This window comes from Ischnura elegans, chromosome 6, assembly GCF_921293095.1.
Source record: "Ischnura elegans chromosome 6, ioIscEleg1.1, whole genome shotgun sequence".
NCBI classification, from domain to species: Eukaryota; Metazoa; Arthropoda; class Insecta; order Odonata; family Coenagrionidae; genus Ischnura; species Ischnura elegans.
In genome coordinates this window covers 22,251,908-22,275,539 of record NC_060251.1, presented here as the reverse complement: position 1 = coordinate 22,275,539, position 23,632 = coordinate 22,251,908, and the positions used below count along the sequence as shown (strand labels likewise).

At 38.5% G+C, this 23,632-nt stretch overlaps 1 protein-coding gene across 2 annotated transcripts in view; it reads left to right on the top strand.

Annotated features, from left to right (window-relative positions):
* The window catches only part of LOC124160182 (glutamate synthase [NADH]), a 156,625-nt gene that overhangs the window by 28,578 nt on the left and 104,415 nt on the right, over positions 1-23,632 (top strand). For both annotated transcript variants that reach the window (XM_046535951.1, XM_046535950.1), the window contains exon 2: positions 6,084-6,261. In XM_046535951.1, the coding sequence (XP_046391907.1) occupies positions 6,106-6,261 (156 nt within the window). In that variant the 5' untranslated portion in view covers positions 6,084-6,105. The remainder of the gene's footprint in view (positions 1-6,083; positions 6,262-23,632) is intronic.

The window sequence follows — 23,632 nt, the reverse complement described above, 5'->3', positions numbered from 1 at the left end:
TTATGTTGTATTTTTCTGAGTGGAGGGGGTGATATAGTGGTGCCCTGCTTTGATGAGTCATTGGCATTAAAATACTTATTATTTTTTGTGCGTCAACCTTTCTTTACCCTCCTAGTTTATTCCTTCAAGGTAGTTGAAATGAAGGTCAAGGATGTTATGGAAGTTGGTGTCGTCATATAAATGATACATTAACAGGATTTTTCGTAAGGTAATCACTGTAGCTAAATTTTGTTCTTTTTCTTGGCAATTTTTATGTTCATATAATATACGCCTTTTTATTTCTTATTAAAAAAATTTCCGGGTTTGTCCGAAATAAGAGTGTTCCATGTTACACTCCATAAGTGCACATGTTTAAATTACACTTTATAATAGGATTTTTAGAGAGAATGAAAGGGAGTAGGCCTTATTTTGAATTGAAGGGAAATCCATGAGGGTTGGGAGGACAGCCGGAATGGTTTGTGAAGCTCCACGCTAACCTACCTTAATCCGTAGAATACTTTAATTATAATAATCTGCTCAAGTGTTGAAAATTTTGATTTTCTTCACTTATTCGTGGAATATCACAATAATCATGTTGGCGGAGTTTCCCACAAATGCATACATTTTCAAGAAAACACGATAGCCACTAAAAGTATTAGCAAGATAAACGTAAGTGGACAGGTTTTCATCGTAGATCATATCTGCCCTTCATGACCTCGCCCATCGCTGAGGCGCTGAAATCCAAGTTATTTGTTTTGCATGGCGCTAATATCCTCTCCAGATAACTTGGATCTTTAGTGGCACCCTCTCTCGCGAGGAAAAAATGGCTTTCGATATCGTCGATAGCATATATTGAACTTGACTGAGTATTTTGGTTCTTGTTTTCCTTTCGCGATGCGGAAGGGGAGGCATCGCTCTTGATTGGTCCATCAATCGAAGACGACACATGCGTAAAAACCCCAGAGCATGTGGTCCCATCATTCATTCTCGCTTATCGGAAGGCTATGACGTCACTCTATGTAAACCGATTTCAATCTTACTCAGATTAGTGGGAAGCGTGGAAAAATTGTTTGCCTCCGCTATCTCTGTTGAAAATTTCCTTTCCTCCTCATAACTTTGGCCGTCCTCGTGGTAATTGCGTCTTAACTGTCAGAATAGGAAATTTTATAGAATACATACATTTGTTCGCTTTTTCACCATTTTTTTTAGAAATTACCGCCTACTATTCAGCTATAGACCTATACTATGTCACCCAAAAGTGATCACAGTAAACGAAAATTTTGCAGAGGTAGCATCATTTGTCATTTCCGTTCGATCATCAAAAAGTCAAAAATTGACGCAAAAATCAGTGTCGAAAGAAAATGCCGTGGGATTTTGGGGGGTTCTGGTTCGTATGTCTAACTTAGAAAAATTATTTTCCCTCTGCAAAGGTTGATTTTATTTAGAGGAAAAATTGTACAGCTTACATTGGAATAATGATGAAGATATCTGTATCTGATGTGCTATTCCACCCTAGCTGTAACTCAAGGTGAACGATAAAATGAGAATGAAAACATGAGGTGACGGAGGAATAGAGCGTAGAAAACTCATGTGACATAGCTCGTTAGAGCTAAAAAAAAAAGACAGGCATAGCATAAGTTTTTGAGCATAAAAATATATTTGTTAAAAAAATCTTCGGTTGTGCTCTGTAGACCATTCGGCGCTATGTTGAAGGGACGACCGAGAAAACGACGCGAACGAATCGCTCTTTCGCAGTTTTTTGAAGGAAGGACATCTTGTGGTTGAAGTGTGGTTGGTAAGTGTTGACGTGTGTGGGTGTGAAAGAGAAAAGAATAGGTGGATAGGATTGTTAATATAGTTGGAATGAGAAGTATGATTACACGTAATGAGGAGTTGAAGGTTGATGTTGAGCAAGTCTACACAGACTCACGACTTAAAAGTTTTAGTATTAAACTTCATGCCCTCGTTAAAAAGCAAAAAGTTACGTTCCCTCTAACAAGAAGACTTCATTAGTATTTTATTTGCATTGTACAGAACAAACTTCTCTTGAGCTCTTTCCCGCTCATAAGCACCCCCTATTTTATGTCATTCTATTCCTGGCATCTTTATTGTGTCCGTTTTTCTCTTATCTGCTGCCTTAATAATTAAAGTATTCAACTGGCTTTAGTTTTTGGACATCTCATCTGTTTATCCTCAAATTCCTTGCTCTCTAAGCTTAGCGCAACCGCATGACTTTGGTTTTTCACTCTTGTGTGTATAGAATGAAGAAACTAGGAGAAAACCGGCACTGAATTAAGACAGAACCCGAAACAGAAGGGTGCCGGTGTCAGCACAAAGACTCCAGCTCGCATTATTGTGGGAGGGCGATTAATTGCGTTCATGATTTGTAATATTCTGGCCGCCGAGGTTCGTCTTAAAGTCGAAGAGGCAACGCGGAGGGAAAATGACTGAAGCGCCTGGCTGAGGAAGATTATGACGACGCAAATCTCCAGTCATCTCGGGGAATGACACTGCGGAGGAGAGTCTCGGGAACATAAATTACCGGGATCTGCTCCAACGCTGTCCCTAAATCGGACCCAATATTCATGAATTCTGCCTTAAATTCCGCGAACGGATGCCCGATTGTTGTTTATTGTCCTTTGCACAAAACTCTGTCGAACATATGTGAGCACAGGCATTCTATGCTGGAGCCGCGGGGCGAACGGTCCTATTCCGAAACGCAATCAAAGCCAGACAATAAATGCGATTCAGCGCAGGCGAGCAAGTTTTTGTCCCGGTAATTATCTTCGCCGTTCGCCCGAGTTCAATTCGGGTAGAATGCAGGGCATTGCTCAGGACCGAAATGACCCACATGGGATCCGATCAATCTTTCTTCTTCTCTCTCCGAGGTAAATCTGGAATAAAGTCCCAATTGAAACCGCTTATGAGCAATTGCGCATTTCGAGGAGCATTTAACTCGAAAATGTTCGCGCTTTGATCCTGAATGCACAAATTGTGACCGTATCTCAGGAAACTTGGTGATTACGTCCTAACGAGATGCGTTTCCTTCAACTCTGGTGACTTCTCCGAAAATCGAAACATCACCAAATTTTAACCACCGTTAAATTTAAAAAAAAGTTTTTTTATAATGTGAACCGTAGACTCCTTCATAAGAATATATTTTCAAGTTAAGTATTTCGCGAACGACGCAGTTTTTTAATGTCAATGCTACAGGTTTTGATCACGGTAACTCAACACATACGCCCCCCAAAAACAAAAGTAAAAGAAAAAATTATAAAAAAAGATGTGATTTTAAGCATAAAACCAGTAGTCCACACTAGCGACAAGTTTAAGTCTCCATAGCGAGCGTATTTACTTCCTTTATTCACACCCCTTGATACGCACAAGCAGCATGAAAAGGATAATATTCTGAAACTCAAATCAATTTGCCAATGCAACTGACCTAACCTTCCTCAAAACGGTCAATGCCGGCCTGACCCCCAAATAACCTAGTTTATTCAAATATTTATTCCCCACAAGCCACGTTCATCGACGACCTTTTCACGATCATGGTGTTTGTTATGGAACCATGCTTTAACGCAAAATTAACGCGGAGAGCCAATTCAAGCGAAACAAGGTTCATACTTCACAAGAGAGGGAGGCTGACAATGAGTGGGTTCCTAGAGGTGAAAACTTCTTCAATTTTAAAATTCTCGTTAATATTACCGTGAGGACAACGATAGGGATCCCTGGGGAATTATTCCACACTAATGGCCGGGAATCCCCGACTGAGGACGAAAACCGCGCACACAGTCGCGACGATCAAGGAATCTAAAAGAAAGGAAAGGCACTCACCTCATGAAAACGCCGATCCGTACGCTAGGAAGACGTGAGACAGGACGATGCACTGTTAAATGCCCATTATTATCAACGCCATCTTGAGGCCGTTTTCTTGACAGGTTGATGGAAAATGTTCACTCTGCCACCTCTTCGTTAAAACTCGTCCACCACACCCGGAGAATAATCTAGTGTGGCAAGTCCAACCACGCAGGCAACCAAGATCTAATGGTAATGCAGCGGCAACGGACTATCTAAAATGAAGCTAAATAAATATAGCGAAGCAAAGCAATGACGCGGCGACGGGGTTTTTGGGGGTTAAAACCCCCCCAAGAGCTCAGAGAATTTTAGTATTAAAACTTTTGTTACTAATATTAGGAGAACGGATGCGTAACAAACAAAAAATATTTAACTATTCACAGAGCCGCAAAACCTACTATTTTGAACCATTTATCTAAAAAAATGTCTGGGAGAGGGCCCCCACAGCTCTCGCTTACCTTAGCGAGTTTTCTATACCCTACAGACCCGTAGTATTAGCTGCGCCTAAAACCCCCCTCCTCCTATCCTTAATTCCTTGCTTGAAGCGAAGGAAGAAATACAGCGGATGGTTTGCCGACTCGTTAACATACCACGTTTAATTGACCATGAGAAAATCATGGGTTTTCATTAGCACATGAGCACAAACATCACAAAAACTGAAAGACTGACCATGCGATGTGTTAATCGTTATAACGAATGCTACACGAATTGGAAATTGAATACGTTTTAGCTCAAAAGGGCGTATAAGTTGGGATCATATTATCTTCGGAATGACAACTTCCTCATCTCTGAGTTTTCCTTTGAGTAAAGTCGCGTGAATCACATTCGTTATCATTTTTTTTTAATCACCATACGCGTTCCGTTGGATAGTTATGGTTGGTTTAGGTTTCGAAAGATCATGAACGCAGAGCCTACATTTAGATGTAAATCGAGCCTTAATGAGCCTGGTACGTCCAAGGACTTAAAATATTCTAATATATAGTTGGTGACTTCGTCTTCGTTTGTTACAGAGTTAAATGATTCGAATTCATGCAGAGTACCAACTATCTGATCCTGATATACCTCGTTTGAGTCATCCACATCTTCGTTCTAGGCCGTCAAAATTGTTCGCTCAACTAACCATTTTTGATTTTAGTGGTGATCAATCATATTTTGGAACACTTTGTTGATGAGCTCACCTTCCGATTAAACTAATTTACAAAGTTCCTCGACAGGAACACGGACATTACCGTTTGTCAACCATTGCTTGGAGATTTGTTTGCAAACACGGTAGTGAAGAGTCAACTCGAGCTAGGCTTACAATTAGATCGAATTAATTGTTTGCAATGCAATTTCAATATTTTGAATGTATTTAGTAATTAAAATGTTATAATGGTACGAAGTTCAGTTATTAAATTGGTAAAAAGAAAACAAATTATTTAATTGGTAGTTTTGACCGACTTATCAATTGTTGTTGCGTTACTAACTCCTAAAAACATATCACTAAGAAAGAGATGAATTTTTTTGGTGAAATTATCCTTTTTTTAATGTCCTATATGTTATCCGGGGCTAAGACGAATCCAAAGAACCTAATATCATTAAAATCGGTGCAGCCGTTCTCAAGTTATAAGTGTTCCAACTAACACGATTTTCGACTTTCTTTTATATATAGATAGAAGATAGATTTTTTTCTCTTTTTCATTATTCATTTCTTTGAATGATATATATTTTTATCATATTTTTTAAATTATGTATTTTTTGATTGATATTATTTATATATTTTTGTTGATGTAATTTTTTATTGTCATTATTTATATTTTTTAAATTGTTTTAAGAATTTTTTTCATTTTTTGGGTTTTTTCATTTTTTATCATTTTTTTTTCTTTTCGTTTTCATCGTTTTTTTAAACACATAATATTAGGAAATAAACATTTGTAATACCTTCTTACATTGAGACATTTATGATACCTTTTAGTGATGATGACTATATTTACAAGAAAGAAAGACATAGAGGATTTTTAGTCTTTGGACTTCTTGGTTTGGGCATTTTGGGTAGGACTTTTTGGTTTGGACTTTGTGTCGTACAATCCGCGACGAGGCCGTAGCTAGAGAAAAATATTGTGGGGGGTGAGAGTTCTTTTGGGCAGGGTATAAACTTGGAGAGTCGAGTGCGCATAAATTCTGCGCCGGCAGTAGGACTACATATCTCTAGTATTCCAACTTTTATGACTGCGAGAGTATTCTAAGAGCACATGTTCCTTTTGTTCCAGGCGAGGTTTAGTTGGCGCAGGCATGGCGCCAGTCCCTGATACTCCTTCCAGCTCGTCGTCGTCTGCTGCTCCAGGTTGGACGCCACCAGCCAAGGATGGCCTCTACGATCCTCAGCTCGAAAGGGAGGCGTGTGGCGTGGGCTTCATCGTGTCCATCGAAGGCGCCAGGTCCAACAAGGTAAGTGGAGGCACTGATCTACTCTCTATTCGTTTCAACGTGTACACTGGGTGGGTAGTTTGACCGCGGAGGCGAAACTGAAGTTTTTCATTGAAGTATTCTACCAGTTTAGGTAGGTTAATATGAAGCAATTGTGAACTATTATGTAATTCCCCTCCCGTTCTTTAAATAAAATTCGCGATTTTATGTTTTACTATGACAGTGGTACTTATAAGTGTTGAGACATTATCGATTCCAAGATTTCTAGCAATAAATGTAATTATAATTTGTATTTGATATCCAAAAATGTTATGTTACTCGGATAAAGACGTACGGGTGTTATGTATTTTTATTTCATACGAATCACCAATCACTGTTTTTTCCGTATCGTTGTATTACACGACTAAAACCAGTTCCGCTTTGGTATCACGCACTTCCTAGTATGTACTTCCAGTCCGAGTATGACGATATTTTAATGCAAAGGTAGATTGCTTGAAAAAATATAACGTAAATAGGATAAATTGTGGCGGTAAGTCCATGTGTCAACGAAACGCTTCTACAATGCCTTGGAGGAATTAGGATCCGACCTCCTTGTTGTCTCAGGCAGGATCAGGCGGTGTAGCCTAATCAATATGTCTGTTTTCATGATAATTCCCGTCTGGTACTCTCCCTAAGCTCACTGAGTTGGCGAATCCTTACGTGTGGAGGCCCGTGATAAGCGCTTGTAAATAAAGCAGCGTGAAAAAATTCCAAAGCCAATTTTCCCAGTTTATAAGCTTATGAATGCTCTGTTTTTATCGCTAGCAAATAGTGTTGTTATGGATATTCTTTTGTTGCCATTTTCCATTTTATTAGGTACTACAATGCGGTGGCCAAAATTTCGCTGATTATTTTTTGTTTCATTCGGCAAAACCTCGAATGAAACCTATGTAGTGCCTCCTTGGCGAAATGCCGTATTTCATTCCGATAGATAGATGTGTATGCCGGTTGATATATGTGTACTTGTTGCTAATAAATTTAATGGTAATTGAAAAATAATCAGTTTGAAGAGGACTGAAAAAGTGTTCATAATTATATCCGAGATACTCTATCGAATAATATTTTGCGAAATTTTGCGTATATGTCTGCCTCTTCCTTTGATTTATAAATGGAAAATTGATTTTTATGCGGCCCTCTAGTGGAAGTCGAGTTCTAGATCATCATAGATATCATCATCGACGGCTCGAGGTATCGCCTTAAATTTATAACTTCACATAATACAAGTGATAGGTTTACCCCTTATTCTGAGCTGAATGTTAGTCAAAGTTTAATTTTCGTGTACGAAAGAGCTTGCTGCAAAATATGATCTTTAACTACGATTACTGTCTCAGGCTCAACTTTTTTGAAGTCCAATTTAATAATGAAATTTAAAAAACTATGTTTTACTCTAGCAATTTTTTAAATATACGACTAGCTTCGACACAGAATCTGGTGACGACACAGCTGCGTCGAAACTAGTGATATCTTTAAATAAATTGGTGAAATAAAAAGTTTGAAAGTAAGGAAAAGATTTGGTCTTAAAAATTAGTTAAATAGCGTTAGTAATTTGATTAATTATGAGTTCAATAATGTGATATTAATTTGAATCGGCGTTTAAATTGCTAAAAGTGTACATGGATACGAAAAAACTTATGTACGGTGCAAAGAATATGAATCGTATTTCAGTGTAACCTAATTTTCATAAAATAGCCTGTTCTGTGGTAAAATCTAGTCGTACGATTTAAAGCAATTTAATGCTAAAATACGGTTGAGAATATCAATGATTTTTTAAATAATTATATTTAAATGCTTTTAAATTAGATAATTTTAATAAATTATTTAGATTTTTCTTTTGGATACCCAATACGTATCAAATAGGGTAGTTTCTTTCATCAAAGAAAACGAAAGGCATTGACTGCGATTCGTTTCTCACCATTAGTGTATTCATAATATACAAATTATTTGGTTTTAGTAATGCCAGTTTAGACGATGGCAATGATCAATTTTAACTGCATTTGAAAAAGGCCAGATTGGCGCCCATGCGATGCCACTCCACGTGACGTCCCAGGGACCTAGTTTCTATACGAGTGGTCAGGAGATTTACATCGTCTGAGTTTACCAATGCATGCATGAGGCACACTGCTCAGGGAAACATCTCTTAATAATCACTTATTAAAACTGCCTGTTGTCGGAAAGTTTCCTTCGTTTGATAAGGTATTAATAATCCTTATTGAAGCCAAGAGCTACCTGCTAGCAGCCTGCGTCGCAGTGGTGCACATATTCTCGCCCCAAGATCACCTCACTCGGCGGCAGCGGGAACCAGGCTGACGTCACACAGGCTTTTCCCATCATTCATACTTAGGCGTCGCGTTTTCGCACGCTTGAAAAATTTCACTTTTCATTTAATCGCGAAAAATAGATATCGTCATTTAAAAATGTAAAAGCGTGAAATACGTACTCCAGGAGTAATAATCTTTCGATTTAAGCAATAAAGAAATAATTGGAAACCATCCTATTGTAAAGTATGTTCGAAACTTCTCCGAAGTATGGTTACCATGTTTGTTAGCGCATTTACCGCGAAGCATTTCTTGTTAAAATTGTAAAAATCGGCTCATTTGAAATTGACAAGTGATGAAACAAGAAAATCTCGTCAAATCTCATCAGGAAAAGAAAAACTGGAGTAGCCTGACTTCATGTTACTTTCGGCATAATCCCGCCTCCGCTCAATATCCGAGACGCAGATAGGCACAAGGAGGTACAGCGGAAAGATTTTTTCGTGTTTTTTTTCCTCATTTGCCGCCGTAGTTTTTTTCTTTCCTTAGAATGGCGTGTTCTTGCTCTCGCATCAATCTCCGGTCTAATAGTGGCAACCTTATCCACCCTCCTCACTCCCATCGTACCTCAGCTCTTATTTCAAACCGTAATTTTCTCGGTGATATTGTCTCTTATTTTTTTCCTCTTTTTTGCGCTTTGGGACCTTGGAGAGACCATATACATACTATATGTTTTCGCAGCATTGCAATATTATCTATCATAATGGCTATCTTAATCATAATGATGAAAATGCCAAAACTACTTGTAAGTACGATGAATTTTAAAACGCTCGGCTTATTTTTTGAGGTCTAGGAAATTGTTCAGTTCGATCTTTTATTTCCCAATTTAATAACTTCTTTATCTTGTGGGACCTTAGAAATTTCTGCCATTCTTTTTTTTCTGCGTCAATGGTTTAGAAATCATATTCAATACGTAAGGTATTCATCCTCTCACATTAATTTTAGTGAAAGAGGCAATGGGAGGAAACGACCTTTTACGGTGCTTATTCGATGTAACTTCGTGAAGTATTTACACTAATAGATAAAAATTACGAATTTTTGTACAACTCGTTTTAGTACACCGCTCATATTTAAAAAATCCATGATGGCCACCCCGCGTCTCTTGCGTGGTTATAGATGGAAAACCAATGCAAACAGTCGTCATTCGTAGTGAAGAATGTGCGAGTTCGATTCCACGGTGCGCAGATGATTTTTTTCTCGCTGATGTCTTGAAAAGAGGAATGAGCGCTGCTATAATTCTACATCTACATAATGCCCTGCGAACCACCACCAGGGTATTTGGCAGGGGGTGACCAGTCACCAACATGCCGCTGAAATATTATGTTCCAATATTTTGCAAGAAATGGAAGTAAGTGAAATCGGACGGTAATTACTAGGGTTTTCCTTATCCCCACCTTTAAATATAGGCGTGACGCGTCATGACGTTCGCTGTTTTCTAATCTTTAGGGACTACGTGTTCTGCTAGGGATTTTTCGAACACTATCTTCAAGTAAGTCGATATCTCTGATGCTGATTTCTTATACACTCGAACTGGAATGAGATCAGTGCCTGTCGATTTCTTTGGATCAATGGAGCTGAGTTGTTTTTCTAAACCACTGCTTGAAATACAGATAGACGGCATTTATTCTTGCTCGAGTCGAGGTAACGGTGTTGATATATTCGTCGTGAAATTACAGAAGACACCATGAAAAAAGTTTTTTAAGAGATTAGCATTATTTCGGTTGTTGGTCACTCTATCGCCTCGTTCATTTATGAGTGAAGAGAGTGTAGCACTATTTCCCTGTACTTCCCTTACGTATGACCAGAAAGCCTTAGAGTTGTCAAAATATACGCCTAAGAATTGTTTTGAATTCACTCTATTTTTCCCTAGGGGTTTTCTTTGTCTCTTTTTTCATTTTTGTATAATTTTCACGCATTTCTTGTATTTTCTCACAAGCAAATCCCGCATGTGTTTTTTTCATTTTAGCGCGAATTGCTCTTTGTCGCTTTAGAGCTTTACGGACTTTACCATTGTACCATTTCGGTTCAGTATTCAAACGAGTTAACTTACTGGGTATCTTATTATTCACGGCCTTTTTCATAATACTAGTGAACGTGTTCCATGCGTCGTTTGCCCCAAGGTTGAGAGCTTCGCCTTTGAAAACAGTGAATGATTTCGACAAGTACTGCTTTTACCATTCAAAATCCGCTTTATGTAATAAATAGACCCTTCTTCTCGACGCAGGTTTTCTATCGGAGACTATATGAAACTTTCAATGCGCTGCCTTGTGGTCACTTATACCTTAACTTATACCAACTTAATCTGAGCAAATGCATGGCGGTACATTTCTTGCGGAATTCGTCCAACTCTAACCATGTTTATGCAGTGGATGGCATTAATGTAAAGGCAACAGACGAAGTGAAGTACCTGGGAGTTACGATAACCTCGAACCTCACGTGGGAAACACTTATAAAGAATATTTGCGGCACCACCCTGAAGACATTAGGATTCGTCAAGCGTATTGTGGGAAGATTTTCGGATGAGAAAGTAAAGGAAAGGTGCTATTTCGCTCTCGTCCGACCGCACCTTGAATATGCAGCGAGCATATGGGATCCGGTGCAGAAAGACTTAATCCGCGAACTGAATAAAATTCAAAGGAAGGCTGCGCGTTTCGTCAAAAACTGCTACGGGCGTACAGACAGTGTTACCCAGATGTTAAGCGAATTAGGCTGGGAGCCGTTGGAGACTCGGAGGCTGCGCGCTAGGCTTAGATTGCTTGAACAATTGAGAATGGATATCTTTAAGAGCGACACAGAGAACATAATATTAGAGCCACACTATATTTCCAGGTCCGATAGAAGTGATAAATTAAGAGAGATGTTTTGCCGAACGGATAGATAGGCGAATTCGTTTTTCCCCCGAACCATAAAGGACTTTAATAAACGCTAGTCCCAACTTCGTTTGAGCACTTAATTTTTTTTTAGCTGTAAACGGCTGGTGTCCTAACACCCCCTGCCACACGCCTTTTAGGCGGCTTGCGGGGTATTATGTAGATGTAGATGTAGAACAATATTTTTCCCAATCGATCGATGGAACATTGAAATCGCCGCCAATTATGATATTATTACGATTTTTCTGAGAAGTAAAAAGTCTTCTGGCTTTCTAACTCTAAAACTGAATTGAGTCTTGAATCTGGTGGTCTATAATATGCGCATATAAAGTATCTCTTAAGCTGAGCACTCGATTGATCACCAAACACTTTCCAATTCACTATCTCCAAAATTCTCGGCTCTGCTCGGGATCTTCTCCTTGATTGCAATGGATACTCCCCCTGTTCTCGTTTTACGGTCCTTTTTGTGTATTGAATATGATTTCGGGAAGATCTCTTGGTTATGTATTTCTTCCGATAATTTTCAATTCCTATGATTACATCAGCTTCTGTATTTAGAATTATATGGTGGAAATCAGCAACTTTGTCCTTAATACTACGGCAATTTTACAATTACGATCGATAAAGCTTCTTTTATACGCGGTTTTGTGAACTTTTCTGATAATTTCGGTTTCTCAGAGCATACTATATCTAACTTTTCTGATGAACTATAACTATTTTCACGTGGGCTTTTTTAACGTTTTGAACACATTATTGCTGCTTGAACGGAACCTATGACCCCATGATTTACTATCCCCATATCAACCCTACACTCAATTCCAGTCAAGGGTCGATCTTTAACTGTCGATTAGAAGAATTTTATGGCCTCTTAAATCAAACGGCTTGTTCGGTGCCTGAAATTATTTCTTAATTTTACATTTTTTTGTTCAGCGGATTTTTAATGCTCTTTTTTGAGAAATGACAAAATTTTAAACGTTAAAGGCTCAGATGATAAAAAACTGTGGCCTTCTCACCCGGCCGAGTAAACGCTCATCAACATCCGTCACCCAACTTAATTGCTGTGACCGCGGGAGATAAGTGAAGCCCTATCTTTGTCGCTGGTTTTCTGTCGTAATGTGCATGAATGGATCCGACGCATACTTCACAATCAGCCCAAGATTTCGCGTAAGTGGATGAGTATAGACAGTTGAGGAAAGGTCACTGCTCGCGAATAGCCGCCAAAGGTTTCTGTACCCTTAACAATTTTGGCGGCAGTTGTCCATGTTGTGAAATACGACGAAAATAATCCGTCGTTGAAAGCTTTTGCCAGTTTTTTTGTATGTTTGGAGCAGGTAAAATTTGCGTTGCTCAAATCTGGCGTTCTTTTATCGACAGTTAAAGCGACTCGTAATGATGGGTGTTGTTATTTCCTACAAACTGTATTTGCTCGATGTGTCACATTCTTCGGATTCCGAGACGATTCTCCTGCGAAACTGCGAAAATTGTCGTCCAGGAATAAAGTTACCATCATAAGTAGTCAGAATTCCTGAAATTGGTACATACATCTACATCTACATAATACCCTGCGAGCCACCTCTAGGGTGTTTGGCAGGGGGTGAATCACCAGCATGCAGCATGCATTGGACTCCCACATGCACACCACACCGTCCAAAAAACGTCACGTATACTAACAAATTATACTACTATATGCTGTTAGAAATAAAAATAACATTAAGAAACATGCAGTAAGTTTTACATAGGTTAGTTGGCTACACTACAAGTCATGCAATCTATCTATGAGTTCCATCGCTGCCGTTATAATCTCGTATTGATCGTGGAAAAATGACATTCTGTACCGGTCTGTTCTACAATCTATCTCTCTTATTTTATTTATATGATCTGATTTATATATGTTTAGATATATTCTATTTATATGATCTTCCGTAGTATGTTGGCGTCCGTAAGATATGGTTAACTTCGTTAGAAAAGACACTGCTCTTGAATTTATCTAAAAGCTTTAGTCTATTTTTCAATCTACGGTCTGATAGAGATTCCCATCCGAGTTTTTCTAAGAGGTCAGTTACACTAACAAGACTATCGTAACGACCTTTCACATACCTGGCAGCTCTTCTTTGCACGCGTTCTAACTCTGTTATTAAGCCTTTTTCATGAGGGTCCCAAAAACTGGCAGCGTATTCCAAATGTGGTCTAACGAGGGAAAAGTAGCTAATTTCTCTCACTTTGTCGTCACACTTTCCTAATATTCTTTTAACAAAACCCATTTTACGATTAGCTTGACCGGTTATTTCTCGGATATGTTTATTCCACGATAGATCATTATTGAGTCTAACTCCTAGATATTTCACGGATTCAACAGTCTCTAATTAGGTACCCCGAATTATATAGCTACCCCGAATTATATAGCTAGCGTTGTAGGGAGTTATTCTTCTTCCAGAAAATCATTACGACGCATTTTTTCAAATTCAATTCTAACTGCCATGCATCGCACCACGCTTGGATAGCAGCAAGGTCATTCGTAAGTTCATCTATATCTTTGCTGGAACGGATTTCTCTGTAAACTACAGCGTCGTCTGCAAATTATCGTAACTTACTGTGTACTACTTCGCCAATGTCGTTTATATAAAGAAGGAATAGTAGTGGGCCTATGACACTACCCTGAGGGACGCCAGAAGTGACTCTAACCTCATTGGAGACTGCACCGTTTAATACTACTCTTTGGACGTGGTCGCTCAAAAATTCTCTTATCCAGGAAATGACATCTTCGTCTAGTCCATAAGATTTCAGTTTTATTATTAACTTAGTTTTACACCGCTCTTTTCTCAATTCTCGTAATATATTTTCATATTCACGTATTTATTCGCGTACACAGCCTGCGTCGTTTGTTCTGTACTACTCATTCGAGGCCTTTCCTTGTCCTTCTTCACATTTGTTTCCTTTTTATAAATTGTCGCCATCACGCCATCTTGTCTTAAAATATTTTTTTCTAAAAGAATGGCACCATTCATTCTACTATGCATGTATATGTGTCACGTCTTCGAAGTAATGCGTAAATTTTTAAAATTATAATGAAGAGGACTTGAACTTCGTGCCAAATGTAGAATATTTGCTAATTGTAATTAACCTTTACAGCGGTATCATATATTTGAATTAAGGGGAATTTCGCGGATAGGCGGACAAGATATACCTTTGACGAGCGGAAATAGAGTCGCGGTTATCTTTTTGTGGTGAAATGGGTCTAGTTTTATATATCCGAACCTGGCTGCAATAGAGGAAAGAGCGGTGAATCGCTTGAGTCAATATCTGTGGTCCGTTTTTCATTGTTGGCGCTCTGCAAACACCGTGGTGAGAGCTACCGTGGCTCCTCTTCATTATTATTTGCGTCGTGGAATTTTCGCACAAAATGTGCATTGCGGGTGACTCACTAAAGTTTTCCCCGTGGCTAGTCGTGGTGTACTTAAATTAGTCTAGAGCGAACGCCTCTAGTGTTAAAAGTTCGAGCCGTAAATACTCAAACTCTATGGTTCGAGCTTTGCTCCCCGGCTGTGGCGAAGTGCGCTCGACTTGGACTGCTAGTCGTATAATATGACCAGCAGTCCACACCATTTTGTCCGGTATAGTCCACAAATTTCCACTAAGGGGAATGTAATGAGCGCTTCCATTAATGTGCTGAATTTAGGTTAGGGATAAGAAGTAATTAGAATCCGAGAGTTCAATTTCAGTGACCAAAATGCGTTACTAAGAAATGCGACACCATTTAATCGTAGAGATAAATAATCTGGAGATTACCGCCCTGTTTTATCCATTCAAAGGAATTTGGCGTATTTTTATCGCTATGATTAGCGCAATGAGCCGTTCACGATCACATCTTTGGGTTTGAACTTGACCTTGAATCGTGAGTTTCGGAGATCCATGAACCTCGAGCGCTTGGCTTGCTTGAGTGGATGGCTTTGGTTCAAAGGAATATTGTTCTTGGCAATGGCAGTGGAATGCTCTCTCTCTCTATCTCTGGGGATTAGGTTCTCTGCCAAATGTCATATCGATTTTATATACAGCTCTATCTCGCAATTCTTGTACGAACTACGTTTGATATCGTATCTGTAGTCAAGAAAGAGGTCTACAATACAATATAATACAATCACCCGTCAGACTGCTGTTTTACATCTCATTGTCTTTTCTGTTACGCAATTGGGTGTCACTGAGTGAAAAAGTTTCGCGTAAACTTATATATCTCATATAAATCGGATGCTATACTACTAGAACCTGTGTTGTATTCACTGCTAACAGCTGCATTTATCTGTTGAAAAGATTAATTTTTGCATTCCTGTCCAATAGTGTTTCTTGAGAGTAAAATACATCCCTGGCTTGGCCATACGAACCCTTTGGTTGCTTCAAATTGTCTATTCGTAGCTGTAGACAGCTTAATTTTGTGAATCATTGCAAGGAGAAATCTTTCAAATTTTGAATTAAAGTTTCCGTGCCCGGAAGAAGAATTTTATTCCATTGATAGGGTTTTCTTTCACCAGCCTTAAAGTAAAGGGCGATTCCACGCGTCACGGACTGACCGTCACAATGCGTTTTTGAAGTTTTAAGAACGCACGTAACGCGAACGGACTGACATACAAAACTTTTTCAACTTTCAAATTGCTGCACAATGGTGTGAAGTTTAACTTTGGTTGATACACTACTTTGTCTTGAAAAATACAGGACTTACGTGACTTAAAATTCACTGTCACGGACTGACAAAAATGAAACGAACTTTCAGCTCAGAGTAAAACATCTAAGGTTTGCTCTGAAACAAAGAGTGATCAGAGTTTCAGTAAAATACATCTCAGAACACCAAAAGCAAATTTCATAATGCTGCAAAGCCCATTACAATAACTGATTTTACAGAGGAGTAATTCCTCTTGAAAAGCATCGTCACGGACTGACCAGAAATGTCACGGACTGACTTTTGTGATTCCCTTCTGGTATAAATTTATTCACTGCCAAAAAAAATTACAAAATACCTTCTTTAATTCAAAATAAAAAAAACAAATTTGTGCAAAAACCCTTAAAATCATTCAAAATAACGAACGAACCTCAAAATAGAAAACGTTTATTAATACAGTGGCCATAAAAATCAATTAGCGAAACAGATGTTTTTTGCGCGTAGATGACTCATTAAATTTAGTATGTGGCTAAAAACTTTGGTGAGCACATAAAAAATTTCTCTTATCAGAGACACACGCGACTCATGCTAGTGTCAGCACTTAATAACGAAAGTCTAGACTTTATAGCACAAATTTTGAAACATATCAGAGCCTCCAACCCATTTTTTTATTTAACCAGTCAGTATGACATTTACGTGGAATTGCTCTAAACTAACAACTATCCGTAGTGGGAGGTACGATTAGCAAACATTCTTAGAGCCAATTTTTGTTTTTTAACTTGGGATAAGGTAATAAAAACGTATAGATCAAGACCAACGGACGAAATCCCCCCAACTGTGGTGGCGGGAAGCCAAGCTTTCAACTTAAACTCAGTATGGAATGGTAGGATGGAACCTGTCCAGAGATAGCGCTGTGTTGCTTGGTCATCAGATTGCTTAGCATCATGTGCATTCAAGGGATGACTTTGCTTTCCTACTGAACATTTTTATTATAAAAATTCGTGTAAGAGGAGCTCTTATTTTCCAGAAATCGCGGAACAAATTGAAGGTGCGCCTATTTCAGGAATCCTTATCTTCCTTTCGTGGTGTCGACATTGCTCTCATTGTAAGCATCTGGTTTATTACGTTACCGATTGCAAGGCGAATATTTGTCGAAAAAGTTTTTATAGCTCACAAAATACCTACGGTCACGGATAAACGAAAGGCTTTGGCAAAGAAAAGCCATCTCTGGGAAGCCAGCAGTAGCTAATTTAGACGTATTTCCCATGTCCGTGCGTGTGAAATAGGCACACGTAAATTACGAAGGGCGAGTGAAAGGTTTTGAGAATGAGGCTCTTGGTATATTCATATGAAATAATGAACTTTCCACATTCGTGCAATAGTTGAATAAAATAAGTTACTCTGGGGTTACCTCTTTAGTGTACTGGTTAATTGATTGGGTAAGGAAAGTGATTGCGTGGAAAAGAAAACAGCGAAGTGAATCAATGCTTAAAATACGCAAAAATACGAAGAAATAAGTAAAACATAAATTACCACTCGTGAATGAGCGAGCACCTGTTTTAATTTTTTTTATTTTGCGTATTAATTTACGTCATGGCCTTCTTATCCACCCATGCCTTCAACTTGCTCAGCAAATAATACGGCCATGAAGAATTAATTTTATTCAACAAGCGATTTCTGTGATTCCTTGACTGATTCTGCAATATTTCTGGCCGAATAGTCGCCGTGCTCTCTTGGCTTCAACGTGACTCACCTCGTCCTCAACTCTCTCCCGATCGCTCCCCCGCTCAAAATAAACAAGACGCGCGCTCTCTTCGCTAAGTGGCCGAAGGTGACCGCTAAGCTCCCATGCGTGTCTTTGAACTTGCCTTTCGTGTCTCTGGTCTTTTTCTTCCCGTTTGGATATCCACGAAAACCCGTTCCGTGACTCCCAGCGCGTTGGCTCGATCGCTCTTCGCTTCCCTCCCAGTGGTCGCGCTACTTGAGGGTGGAAAAGATGATACCCCAGGGAAGACGTCGTTGCCAGGCCAACGGAAAATGGAGCGAACACTTTAAATAGGGCGCCAAATTACTGTTCACTGGTAATTGAGTCGCGACAAATAGCTTGTAATCGCAAGTTCATTCCTGTTCTTCTCACGCTCTCTATTTCAATTCAGTAAAACTGGTTTGCTTAGGAGAAGGCATATACCTAGCGGAAAAATTACGTAAAAGATTGCCTCAAAAATATACGAATAATGTAGTTTTCATGGTTTTCCACTCAATTTTTAAGAAGTCAGACAGGAAATGATTTTTTTATGGAAATTGGAGAGGAATTGTGTGGAAAAGCACATGCGTAGCTGGTGTCTTCCTATACGTAAATCCTTAGGCTCGCTTGGGTAAATGTGTTTAGAACTCGCCCTAGACCAAGCCACAGCCGAGTGAATTGCACAAGTTCAGGATTGATTGGCGAGATCCTCCTCTCCCTAAGCCCCCTCTCACACCAAGAATCATTTGGTATTTTCTCATGACTTCCTGGCTTCACTTCACATTTGAACCTGGGAGTCTTCGATTAGGTGCCAAGCACTGTATGCAATGTGCTTACTCACACCCATCTCATCGTTTTAGTCGATCGAAATTATGTCTTTTTGTGTAAAGGGCTTGGAAGTCATACACCCTACTTTTTATTTGGTATAGGATTTATTTGTGGTCATTTTTTCATATCTTATTACTGAATATCATTTCGAATGCCTCTCTGCTTGGGGTGACTCTCAAGAAGTCTTACGATCATTGGCACATCAATGCAATAACTTATGCACGAAAATTACTCTTAAAATTTCAATGGAAGTCTACGTTCTATTTGAGGATGTCTATCGCGGTCTTTTCGTGAGAAAGAAACGCGAGATAACGACTCAGTAATGCTTTTCCCTAATCACCGAATGTCGTGATATCTTGTGCAAATATTTTGCAATTCACTAGAAGTAAATCTGTAATAATCGCTGGTAAAGACATTAACAGCCAACATTTCTTAGATTATTTTGGAATACGGGAAGACGAATAGTTCTTAAAATGTGTATGATATTATGATAGACTTGATTAGTATAAATATATGTATATATGATGGTCGTTATATTTCTTCTCAACTTGTGAGTGGTTCAGCCGTAACATGCCACTGATTACGACGATTGATTTTTTGGAAAAAGGAATTATATAAAGCCCATATAAGTATGGAATGATAGACGAAAATTGTACTTTCTCTGGGTATTCCATTCAATTTTTAAGGAAGTGAACGCGATTTATTTATTCTGGTAATTTGAGAGGTAATTTTTAATGCAATGTTATTGATGCAATTCCTAGGCCAATGATAAAATAATAATCATAATTACCACCGTGAATTAACCATTCCGCAGATCGCGAAGTTATATCCTAGGATTTCTGCAGGCTGGAGTTTCGTGATGTAGAGCTATCGGGAACACTGCCTCATCTGTGCTCTTTCTCACAGCGAATGTGATACTAGTTTCATATTTTTTTCCAACTACGGCATATTGGGGTCGATCAATCGAGTTTCCTCTTTGCTGTGTCCTAATAAAATCCTTGTTTCAACCCATTTGTAGGGTGCTCAGTCAATAAAGCTGATGTTGGTGTCGGTTAAATTCAGATGATAGTATTGCATGCCAATCGTTACTCAGCTATCAGGCTCTTCTTCACTTATTTCCAATTAACATAATCAGCACCCACGCTTTTTTGTCATAGTGATGAAAAGCTAATTATTTATTATTAAGCGATTTTCTACTGTTTTGGAAAAAGCGTTGTTTTTAATTCTTTTTTATTTTATTTTTCGTTATTTATAATAAACATAATCAGCACCCACGCTTTTTTGTCAAATTGATGGAAAGCTAATTATTTATTACTAAGCGATTTTCTACTGTTTTGTAGAAAGCGAATTCTTTTTTATCTTATTTTTTGTCATAACCTATTCTTATCTTCCATGTTCCGACTCATTATGAAGAACAAGCTGACCCGGCGAACTTCGTACCGCCTAACAATCAATGAACTTACAGTTTACTTACACCATTTATAAATCAGGAGCGGCTGTATAGTTTTTAATCATGTTTAATTTATTATAATAAAATAAGGGTACAAATTCAATAAAACTACGTAAATGAGTACCAAAATTGCTTGTCAGAAAGACATTTTCTTTATTGAATCTACATAGGGTTAATCGGAGCACGTTTACGCGGATTTTTTCAACAAATTTTCTTACGTTTTAGCTTAAGAAATTTTGGGCATTGTGGTTTAATAAAGCAGTTCATGAAATAAAAATTATACGCATTCAGTTGTTGGCTATTTGCGTTATTAGCTGTAAAAAAATGTTTTTAGGTCCAAGTCTGTTGCATACACTTGGCCCATTCAGGGGGCAGGTTGACACGACCCCAGACCGACGCTTGACTGATGCTCAAAATCGTGCAAGAAAAGCCCCTATGAAGCAGCATTCGCATTAAATGACTTAAGGCGCGCCAGTTTTAGTATCTCTGTTTGGAAAAAATGCACTGCGTAAACGTATTGCATGCGTAAACGCACCACGGTGAGCCCTACACATTCGGGTTTAATGTCTTGCGTCAAGCACCTTCTGAGAAACAACAGTTTTTGTTTTGTTATCAGGCGCAAGATGAAGCGGATGAAGCTAAATAAATATAGCGAAGCAAAGCAGTGACGCAGCGAGGGGAGGTTTCGGGGGATAACCCCCCTCCCCCCCCCCCAAGAGCTTAGAGAATTTTTTTATGAAAGATTTTGTTATTAATATTAGGGGGACGGATGACTAACAAACAAAACATATTTAACTATTCACACAGCCGCAAAACCCACTATTTTGAACCATTTATCTCAAAAAATGTCTGAGGGAAGTGCCCCCACACTTCCCGCTTACCTTAGCGAGTTTTCTATACCCTACAGACCCGTGGTATTAGCTGCGCCCAAAACCCCCTATCCTAGCTACGCACTTGAAGCGAAGGATGAAATACAGAGGATGGTTTATCGACTCGTGAACATAGCACGCTAAATTGACCATGAGAAAATCATGGGTTTTCATTAGCACATGAGCACAAACAACACAAAAACTGAAAGAATGACCATGCGATTTTTTAATCGTTATCACGAATGCAACACGAATTGTAAATTGAATACGTTTTAGCTCAAAAGGGCATATGAGTTGAGATCATGGAATCTACGGAATGAGGACTTCCTAACCTTTGAAATTTCCTTTGAGTAAAGTTGCGTGAATCACATTCATCACCAATTTTTTTAATGATCAAACACGTTCCGTTGGATAGTTATGGTTGGTTTAGGCTTCGAAAGATCATGAGCACAGAAACTACATTTTTCTGTAAATCGTGCCTTGGTAAGCCAGGTACGTCCAAGGACTTAAAATATTCAGATAGATAGTTGGTGATTTCGTCTTCGTTTGTTACACATTTAAAAGATTCGAATCCATGCAGAGTACGAACTATTTGAATTTACCTCGTTTTAGTCATCCACATCTTCGTTCTTGCTCGCTAAATCAAGGTTGATTGGGCTTTTTGATTGGGCTCAGGGTTGGTCACCAAAAGAATCAAAGATGGTTCCATCTTTGATTCTTTTGGTGATCAATCATATTATGGAACTCTTTGTTGATGAGCAAACTACTCGATTCCTCGACAGGAACACGGACATTACCGTTTGTCAACAATTGCTTGGAGATTTGTTTACAAACACGGTAGTGAAGTGTCAACTCGAGCTGGGCCACGGCTGGGCTTACAATCAGCTCGAATTAAATATTAAAAATGTAATTTCAATTTAATTAATATTTTGAATATATTTAGTAATTAAAATGTTATATTGTTACTAAATTCAGTTATTAAAGTGGTAAAAACAAAACTAATTATTTAATTTGTAGTTTTGACCGACTTATCAATTGTTGTGTTACTATAACTCCTAAATGCATGTCCATAGGAAAGAGATGAATTTTTTTTGTGAAATTATCCTTTTTTAATGGCCTATATGTTAACCCCGCCTGTGACGAATCCAAAGAACCAAATCTCATTGAAATCGGTGCAGCCGTTCTCCAGTTATAAGTGTTCTAACTAACACGATTTTCGACTTTCTTTTATATATATAGATTGTCATTTTAAGGCATGAGTGAACGACCTCATTGTAGCCCTAATTTTGCAAGGTAAGAATCTCATACGCGAAAACTCTCCACCCCTCTAGTAAGTTCATTCCTTCCCCGACAAAATCACTCTTTTCCCCTTTGATAGATCCCTCGTCGTTTCCACCTCGTCTGTGGTGATAATACTTCAGTATCGAGTGCAAACGTTCTCCATAACCCCAATCAGCAGTGACCGGTTTTTGTGGCGGAAAAAAACTGTCTCAGCGAGGCGCTCTGATAAAGTTTGCGGCGAACTACCTTGAATTTAAAACGACCCAAAGTTCTAGGCTGCTTTTAAGCTTATCTGTGATTGTTTATGATCAGTATCTAAGGTAGAAGACGGCGAGATAGACGGGGAAACCTTTATCACCAGGAAATCTGAAGACGACAATGACGAATTTATTGGAGTCATGTCTTTTTATCAATTGGATATTTTTTATAAACGCCGTTTACCCGTAATTTTATTGCAATTTCAGACTGAGTAGGTAGTAAATAGCCTTCTACTTTGGACTACCTGAAAATAGTGGGTTCATTAATTGTTGTTTGCGACTTTTTGTTTCGGGCAAAAACTTGTTTTACTTTCACCTCAGGAATGTCACACCCTAAGTGAGGCCGGAAATTAATAATTCTTGAGTTTCCGAGAAACAGAAATATAATTTTTTCTTTCTCGTTCGCAATATGTTTCCCGTAAATTACTGCTGTAATTAATTTTCTGGGAAAAATGTTCTACGCTACAACACTCGCTCATTATTAAAACCAAAAACCCCCGGGCGTTGTCGGTCACTTGAAAATGTGTCGAATTCAAGATCTGTCGTAAATTAATTTGTTGGGAACTATGGGAGGAGGAATGCTCCTAAGATTCATAGTTGATTTTTCGGAAGCAGTCAGCGATGTAAACAATTTTCTACGCCTTTTTCGGTAGAATTATTTAGTCTCTGTTGCCTACAGCTTTAGGATCGGTAGTGAAAAACAGAATAAATTTGGTCTTTCTAAATTGAAAAAATTAAAGGTTCATATTAGAAATCACAAAACTAGTATGAGTTGAATCCATAACATTTGAATTACGTCTTTCATTTCATCCAATCGTGAAGTGTTTGAAAGATTCTGTATTGTTCAAAGTGAGGTCGAAATTTATCAGATAAATTATACAATACGCGTAGATGGTGTAAATTATTTTATTTTCCCATCCATTGGCTCCTCTTGCTCTGCTAATTTAGACTAATTGTTATAGTATTCATTTATTTCATAGCCCTTCGGTTTTTTTTACTTACAAATTAGTTGTTAGTGGTTATCGAAATGTGGTTGTAAATGACGTTATGTTTTTTTATCATTTTATTTTTTTCAAAATCGTATAAGAATGAGT